Raw genomic sequence first — 8,967 nt, 5'->3', positions numbered from 1 at the left:
TGGACAGAACATTTGGAGGTAAGTGGAGACGAGCATGTGACGTTATCCGAATACTCTTGAGGAAGTTTTCCTCATTGTGTTGAGTGTTTTGATATGTCACAAGTCCATGTTGTGCTAATTTTTAATTTTCACGTGACATAACCTGACATCACATGACATCACGTGACATCACGTGACGTCATCAGAATGCCCGTTAGGAAGTTCCCCTCATTGTTCTGAGTGTTTTGATATGTCACATGTCCATGTTGTAAAAGGTTTTTTGATTTTGCATATTTTGGGGGCGGGGCTGCGGCACAACCAGAAGGCCAGTCGGTACACCAATTTAAACCTTTGTTCAGAGTATCACCCTAAAGGAGCTGGCAGAGTTTGGTGTAGATAGTTCGAAAGCTTGCCGAGTTATAAACCTCCAAAATTTATAATGGGAGTCTATGGGAAAAAAGGCCAATTTGAGACCCGGTACCGGAAGTACTGGTACTTGGATCGCTTAGAAAATTAAAAGCAACAAACTTCAGACCAGCGTCTACAACATATCCAAATTTGGTGCATGTGGCTCAAAAGCTCTAGGAGGAGTTACTGTTTATATATTTTTGTCTAAGCTTAAATAGGAAAACAGAATATTGGCTTCTACAAAGCAATATAACTAGTTATAGTTAACCACTGCATGCAAATAACGAATGTTTACGTCCACCAAGCTGCCACTGCTGGGCCCCTGAGCAAGGCCCTTAACCCTCAATTGCTCAGTTGTATAAAAAATGAGATAAAATGTAAGTCGTTCTGGATAAGTGCGTCTGCTAAATGATGTAAATATAAATGTTAAAAGACAAAAGATCTTTGGACAAAAGATTAACTGAATAAGATTTTGCTAAATCTCTGATTTTGCTAGCTAAGCTAATACACCTTAATAGATGTTAATAAAGCTTGTTTATTCTCCCCGAAGGCTGTTTTAGTCGAGAGCTCCAATAAAAATGGCACCCTGAACAGTAAGTGTGGCGTCTGCAGGAGTCACGTCCACTTGGTTCAGAGACACCTAGTGGATGGGAAACTGTACCACAGGAGCTGCTTCAAGTAAGACTTTTTTATTTTTCAGCAGTCTGTGTTATGATTCTTGGAATTAAACCGGATACGTAATCGTATTTGAATCCGGTCTGTTAGGTGCTGTGAATGTGCAGCTGCTTTACAGTCCGGGGCGTATACATGTGGCCAGCAGCCCGGTACACTGCGCTGCTCTTCACCTCGTTGTACTCAGAATGGCTTTAAGTCTTCGGCTAAACACAGTGGGTCGGATACGTCTGGACTCGAACCCCGACGTGGAAATGATCCGTCACCTCGGCAGCACAGCTCGGTTCTAACCAGCACTTTGAAACCTGTTCCCAGATCAGTTCAGCCATCTCCAGCACCAGAGCCTTGGACCGCTTCAGCACTAAGGACTCAAGATGCCAGAAAGAGGTTTTTTCTTTCCGCCTCACAGGCCTCTACTTCCCAGAACATCATTGCACCGAAGTGTGAAGAAGACAAGAAGCAGGCGCCGGCATCGATCTCTCAGAAATTGGCAGAAGGAAACTGCAACAATAATAACAAAGCTTATAGCTGTGGGCTCAGTCCAGACAACAGGTAAGAAAAAGTAGACACTCAGGCATTATTTCATCATACAATATAACTCTGATACACTTGTACTTCACAGGGATATATACATATATATATATATATATATATATATATATATATATATATATATATATATATATATATATATATCTTCGTAGCTCTAGCTACATGCATTCTAATAGGTCAGGCATGAATTGATTTTATTCCCAGATATTTATTATTGTGTAAAGAGAAACCGTGTCTCACTGAGTAATGATTTCAGGTTCAGGTTCTCTATCAGATTATGCCAAGTAGGATTTTGTGACTTATTCCATTATCAAGCATTCAGCTGATCAGACACTGTGATGCAAGGCTAAGTAGTAAATAATTCAGGAGATTTTTTTCTTTCTTTTTTTTTTTTCTCTCCTCCCTTAGATCTGTTAAAGTCTTCAGCTCAGAGCAGGAGAGACATGTCTCAGGCACAGAAGTCCAAGCTGGACATTTGTGTATTTCTCTGACCAACACCGGCAGCACGGAGTCCCCGAGTCTGAGTGGCATAAACAAAGAGCACACCAGACCTCCCTCCTCTTCCCTCTTCATCACCAGAGGTGCTGTTCGCGTGCCCATGACCTTTGCTTATATAGACTATGGTCTGTATTAAAATGCTTTTTAAAGGTTGCAGAGGAAATATTATTATAAACATCGGGTATAAGCAGAGAGGACGAGTGCAGACGCACGGAACGAGCCGTATAAAAAAGCGTGTATTTCATTTAATCCACCACGATGAGTCAGAATACTTCTGATGTTTTGTTTTTTTTCCCAACATGACCTGTAGCGTTCTGTATTTTTATTCTTTGTACATCCCAGAACCGCTTTAAATAATATAATTTGATTATATACAGTATGACTCATGCTTGTTTGTTGGGTATATTTTTTTTCTTCGATAGCCATAGCCAAAGATGTGGGGAGCTGTGAAGGCCCAAAGCTAAAGACGGCATCAAATGAACCAGGACTAAAGTAAGTTTAATATCCTTTTGTTTATCTCTATCTCCAAGGTATGGAATAGAAAAAAAGGGACGTGTCTTTTATTTAGGACTTTGGTGGAAGCAACGGCAACGAGTCCGTCAGTAAGAAGAACAGTATGATATGAGGAGACGAGGTCATGTCGGTGTGATAGGCAAGCTAGATTGGAGCTCTGTTTTGTAGCTTGGAATGAGAAACTAAAAATAGATGTGATCAACACAGAATGTTTAATTAAAGTAGGAAAAGGTGGAGGACTTCTTAGGAAACCCAGCAGCCAGTTGGGGATTGATTGTGAGCTTGAATCTCTTGGATCTCTCTTTGTGTCTGTGTGTGTTATTGTTATTTTGCCATCAGAATGATATTTTGATATAATGCACTGCCTTCTAATAATCACCATCAGCTGTCACTCTGTGTGTACGGCACTCATGCCGAAGACCTCAGCTCTGAACTCAGCGCCTTTATTTAGTTCCTAGTCTTATGTTCAACTCCAAAACTCCAGTGTTTATGTGTGCTTTGCCTTAATGCTCTTACGTTTATCACTCTTACGCTGACGTGTGTGTGCACGTTTCGTCCGCTTCTTCCTATTAATTGAAAAAGCTGCTTAATAAATGGCTGATCTTCCTCCAGAACGTTCACTGAAGATAATGCCGTGACTCCCGAACAAAACAAAATCATCTGTAATGATAAGCAGCTGAATCACCAGACCACAAACGTTACTCCTTATAAATCTCCAGCCAGAGCCTCTGGGGTCTCAGGTAGGTGTCCTGCTTCCCAGCCTTCTACTTTATTCACTTGAGTTAATGTAGCACTGCTGAATGTTGGAAGAATTGACGATAGAAGCGATGTAATCGAATATCGACCATGATTGGACAACGATTTTCCTGAAATGTACATTGTTTTATTGATATGACTGATGAACGACTCTCTGCTCATTCTGTTTGGATCTCTGCTTGATAAAAACGTTCTAGCTTGAATAGTTTTTTTAAAAAATATGCTAAAATATCACGGGACTTTTATACACATGCCATTTCCAGCTGTTTCAGACACGTAAAGCTTTTAATGCTTCTAAATCGTGTTTAAGGATATCTTGGCATTGTGTTTTGGTGTGTTTGATGTTTTTATTGTATTTATTTCATTGCCTGATTTTGTTGGTCGAAAGCCACGTGTCTGTTTCGTTTTGTCTTTGTCACAAAGGAGAGGATGAAGCAGAGACGAGCGTGGTCGAGGGTTTTATTTAAAAGGCAAACAAAAAAATTTGTTTAAAAGGCGAACGAATCCAAAAACGTGAATCGGTCGGCTGTAACAGTAAACAGGACGTGGTCAGGTGATCAGGGACAAAACATAGAGAACTAGGACACAAAAGCAGAAAAGCAACACAGGATCAAACAAAGGCTTGGCATCAGTCAGGGACGTGTACACTTCACAATGAGTGTGTGCATGTATGCATGAGTGTGTGTGTGTGTCCAGTGACTGTAAACATGACTGCATGTGCTGTAGGGATTGTAGTCCGGGGTGGTTATGTTTAGTGCTGGTAACTAAACTGACCTGACAGTTATGGAGGTTTTTTTTTATCTGTTCAACCTCATATTTATATCTCAGGGGGAAAAAAAAATGCACATCAGCAGTTAATGAGCAAATAAAAACGAACTTTTTTCACACACTACAAAACGACTTGTTTTATCCTATAGACAGCTCTCTGGTCTGTATGATGGTTTAATCCTTTGTAACAGCAGTTACAGTGTTCACAGGTGAAACTGAGTAGAAAGTGTTTAAACAATCACCAAGAAACAGTCACACTGAAATTGGTGGGTTGAAATAAAAGGTGCATAAAGTTGTTGAACTCATTCAGATGTAAATATTAGAAAAGAAAAGATCTGGAAATGTAAATAACGGCATAATCCTGAACATAATAGTCTTGACTGAATATGATTTTACATTCGTTTTTTAAAACCAGGATCATTATGTTGACTCGCTGCATAACTTGGATCAGGTTTTCGTGAACGTGTCACTTCCTTTTACTTACAGGCTCTAAATCTGAGCGTTCCTCGGCGAGCTCATCACCCGGGCGTACGCTGCCATGTACAGATCAACACCATGGAGGCCTGGCTGAATCTAGTAAGGTGTCACCTTTTACCCTCTGATTAAATTCACACCATGCCTCCAGGTAACACAAGTCTAATGTGCGCTCTGTTCTAGGCTGTATATCAGAAAACGACCGAACCTGTCCGTCCCTCAGGCATCTAGTGGATGACGGTGTCTACTTGAGACAGCCAGGATGCTCTGACTCTGCAGTACATGGTAACATGTTCGTATAGAAGATACCAGAATAAACACCACGAATTCATGTGTAACAGTAAGATAAAGAAGGTGTTGTGGATTTTAGTGTGTTTTGAGGTATTCGTTTGATAACTAATACGATGACTAGGCATTCAGTAGTTCTACGGTCTTTCCTGTCTCGCTTCTTCTGTAGCCGAAGACAGAATTGCGCCATTCGAGAACAGTTCACAGCTGGAGACGGAGTCACTCCCGGTAAGTGCACACTTGAGGTTTTTCCGTCGCATGTTCGGCTTAACTTCGGGACGCTGTTTTAAAACTCCATCGCCACACGTGCCATATTTCTCCTTGTGCAGATCAGGTCTCACCACATACCAATCGAGCAGATCACGAAGGAGCTGCAGGAAATTGAGAACAGCCTGAGTGATTTGGAGAAAGCGGGAATTGACCTGGAGAGAAGACTACGCAGCTGTGAGGAAGGTAGGATAAAAAAGTGAGACGAGAGAAAGAGAGAGAGAGAGAGAGAGAGAGAGAGAGAGAGAGCGCAGATTCATCCTACTGTTCATTTTATTGCCTTCTTGATTCACCAGAGTTTTTAGAACATTTGACCCAGACTATGAGCTTTTCTTTTCCTTCTGTGGGCCACTGTGACCCAGCCTCATTGATTTGCTTGAAGTAATAGAAAGTGAAGAAGAAAAAAAATAGCCTTTTAGGGAGCAGGGAATTGGCGCTTCATGCTGGCGGTTATGATAGCCGTGTGCTTTAATTGATTTTATAATGAGAAACCAATCTTGTTTTGTGAAACATTTAGCTCATGCAAATTCTTTTTTGCGCTTGAGTCGCACTACCTAAGCTTGTTGACACAGAGTTGACATAAATGAGATCAGGGCGACTCAGATGAGATGCAGACAGGATGTGTGTGTGTTTAGAGGGTTCCAGCCTCATTCCAAACCTGTTAGTGGAGCCGGTCCACCTGGGAGGTGGAATTCCGTCGCAGCCTCGAGCGATGGGCGGCGAACAATAAAGAGGCACACATATCCAGCAGCCAGAGCCAAATGAGGCGAGGCACGGGGGAAGCTCCCTGTCCTCCTGCGGGATTCTGGGAAGGAAATGGAAAGAGACAGCATTTTGTAGTCAGACTGATGGCTAAGAGGGGACAGGGACACCTGATTGGCTGATTTCAAGGTCACCACGGCCTGAGCTCAGTGATATCATCTGCGTGCCGTCGCACTCACCTATTCTGGACCAAATCGAGCCCGGTGCTTGATCGAATTACACAAACGTCTACGTGTGTGTGAGCTGTATCCAGACCTCAAGGCAATGTCAGTGGCACAACAGACATTTTGGACTGCATTTATGGTGCTATATTACTTGTGGCATAAAGCCTGACTCGTATTTCCAACACATACACACCAAGCATTTCATCGCAAAATGGTTGTTTCCTCCAGAGCATATGTAATCACGTTTTTTGCTTGGGGTGGCATGTACGTTCTATCTTCAGCCATAAGAGACTTTTACTGTCTTCTCCCCGTGTGACCTTGGCTTGTTTTGCAGAGGGTAGCGGGGACATTTTGGCGGATCCGTTGATGGTGGACTGGTTCAACCTGATTCGGAAGAAGCAAAGTTACATACGGAGGGAATCTGAGCTCATGTACATGTAGGTGATTATTTTACATTGTTCCCCCCGATTAAAGGGATATCTCTCCCACCTGATAACGTCAGAGTCAATTTAAATACGTTTTAATCTCACTACAGTCTTCTGTTTGCGTTCTAGAGCTGTATAAAGACTACAGATCTTTAAATTTGACTAGGAATAAAATTCAGTCGCACTCCTACGATTTATGATTAACGCGCTTTAAGTTTCTCTAACTCTTCATCTTATTTGACTATTTAACAGAACAAAAACTCAAGGTTTAGAGGAGCAGCAGCCAGAAGTGGAAGGAGAGCTCAGGAAACTGATTAATAAACCAGGCAAGATTTAAAAAAAAAACATTTTTATATTTAGTGGATAACGTAGATACAGGGACAAGCTACAAACCTGAGTAGTGTACAAACCTAGTGTAGTGACAAGCGATAAACCTAGTGTGTTTCTGTCACAGAGCATCTCAAAAGCACTTCAGAAATGAAGAGAGAGTCTGATCTCATGAAGAAGCTGGTGGAGATCGTCAACGACCGGAACGCCATCGTGGACGGCCTGGAGGAAGACAGACGGAGGTCAGCAGTTCCACACCACACCTCCTTCCTCCGTCAGAACTCTTAGAGATTTTTATTTTTTTTTATTTCTTTATTTCTTTATCATTGTATCAACTTACATATTAACCGCATTGTTACGACGAACTGTTGAACTCGGATTAAACAGCGCCGTTTTTGTGTCTATTTGCATTTCAAGAGAAGAAGAAGAGGATCAGAAGCTGAATGAAATGATACAGCGGCTTGGTAAGTCGGTCAGTTTATTCAGCTAAGCACAGAAATGTGCAGGATGCTGAAGCGAAAACATTTTGTCTTTCTTGGCCTAGGTGTACGCAAACTAAAGAGCAGGAGAACGTCGTCCTTCTCTAAGGTGTTCAGACGCAGAAGTAAAAACCAAGGAAGGAAGGAAGAAGGATCCGTGGCCGAGCCGTGACTCGGTGACGCAATCTCGCCACGCACAGCCGCTCAAAGAACTCTGTGAAGTGTGGCAGGTCAGATGTTTAATATAATGAAACAGAAAACACACCGTGCCTTGTTTGTGCTCCTCGGTTTACATCCCAGACTGCACTCAGCCACATCCACAACATCCGCTCAGTGGTTTTATTCTCTTCACTTGCTTTACATGCTTGTTATACTCTATGAAGAAAGAGAGAATAAAAATCTAACAATTCATTCATTAATTTATTTATTCATTCATTAATGGATTTTATTTGTAGTTTGAATTACACATAGACTTAAACATGGAATTGATACATTTCATCAGATGTGTTTTTTATTTTGTTATTATTATTATTATTATTATTATTGTTGTTGTTGTTATTATCATTGTTATTATTATATTATAATTATGTTATTACAATGAAAATAATTAGTATTATAATTTTGATAGTAGTAATAAGTAATAATATATTTATTATTATTATTATTATTATTATTATTATTATTATTATTATTATTATTATTATTATTATTATTTCAACACAACTCACTCACATAAAATGATCCTGCACATTTCTGTAAAGTGTCACTTTCCCTATTGCCCTAAAGGTGGCACTACAGGCTCACATGCCCTTCAGAAGAGTATTTAAAAAAGAAAGAAAGAAAGAAAGAAAGAAAGAAAGAAAGAAAGAAAGAAAGAAAGAAAGAGAGAAAAAAAAGAAATTTAGAAAGCACCCTACATGCCTACACTTCCAATGTTGCTCAATATAAACTCTAAAAAATATAATATATATAAAGAATTTTCCTAACTAAATCAATCTGGCATTACTGAAAGGTTTATATTTTCTTTTCTGTTTTTATTTACTTATTTTTATATTTATTTATAATTTTTTTCTTGTGAGAAATAATTAGTCTTGTTTTTTTGCTTTTTAGTGCGTTAAACCTGTTTAATTATGTGTGGACTGTGGTCATGTGTTCAGATAAATTTTTTGTTGGCTTCCAGAAAGACTTGTGTTTAAGACTCGTGTGTAAAAGTGCATGAGGAATATTAGAATAAATTACAGACCAGAGTTTTTTAGTGATTAATCCTACTTTTTTAAAAAGATTTTCAACTACTTTCAATTGCTTACAAACTGTAAATATGTTGTCGTCGTTGTTGAATTTTTAGTATGTTTTTTCTTTTTTAATTACTTGGTATAATAAAAGTAGTAGAAGACACATTTTAATGGTTGTTTACTGTGTGTGTGTTTCGCTGCAGTTTTATCTTCTTCGTTATGTTCTAACTGAACGTTCGCTCCATATCTGCTGTGAGATGGTGAGGTGTTGACGGTCCTCAAGGAGGGTCTCTGAACTCCCCTAGAAGTCTATAGAGATTTGGTTATAGACTACGCTGTTGAAGTGTGTGTGTGTGTGTGTGTGTGTGTGTGTGTGTGTGTGTGTTCATGCACACAGTTCCAG

At 40.0% G+C, this 8,967-nt stretch overlaps 1 protein-coding gene across 2 annotated transcripts in view; it reads left to right on the top strand.

Annotated features, from left to right (window-relative positions):
* The window catches only part of micall2a (mical-like 2a), a 14,881-nt gene extending 6,161 nt beyond the window's left edge, over positions 1-8,720 (top strand). Inside the window, exons 5-18 of one of the 2 annotated variants that reach the window (XM_060857259.1) lie at positions 938-1,065; positions 1,153-1,611; positions 2,020-2,192; positions 2,532-2,601; positions 3,235-3,362; positions 4,633-4,722; positions 4,804-4,905; positions 5,078-5,136; positions 5,238-5,361; positions 6,436-6,538; positions 6,779-6,852; positions 6,981-7,095; positions 7,271-7,321; positions 7,398-8,720. In XM_060857259.1, the coding sequence (XP_060713242.1) occupies positions 938-1,065; positions 1,153-1,611; positions 2,020-2,192; positions 2,532-2,601; positions 3,235-3,362; positions 4,633-4,722; positions 4,804-4,905; positions 5,078-5,136; positions 5,238-5,361; positions 6,436-6,538; positions 6,779-6,852; positions 6,981-7,095; positions 7,271-7,321; positions 7,398-7,440 (1,719 nt within the window). In that variant the 3' untranslated portion in view covers positions 7,441-8,720. The remainder of the gene's footprint in view (positions 1-937; positions 1,066-1,152; positions 1,612-2,019; positions 2,193-2,531; positions 2,602-3,234; positions 3,363-4,632; positions 4,723-4,803; positions 4,906-5,077; positions 5,137-5,237; positions 5,362-6,435; positions 6,539-6,778; positions 6,853-6,980; positions 7,096-7,270; positions 7,322-7,397) is intronic. The other variant, XM_060857258.1, reaches the window with a different exon arrangement.
* The last annotated feature ends 247 nt before the right edge of the window (positions 8,721-8,967 follow it).

The sequence above is a fragment of the Tachysurus vachellii genome, chromosome 21, assembly GCF_030014155.1.
Source record: "Tachysurus vachellii isolate PV-2020 chromosome 21, HZAU_Pvac_v1, whole genome shotgun sequence".
Lineage (NCBI taxonomy): Eukaryota > Metazoa > Chordata > Actinopteri > Siluriformes > Bagridae > Tachysurus > Tachysurus vachellii.
This window is presented reverse-complemented; position numbering and strand designations above follow the sequence as displayed.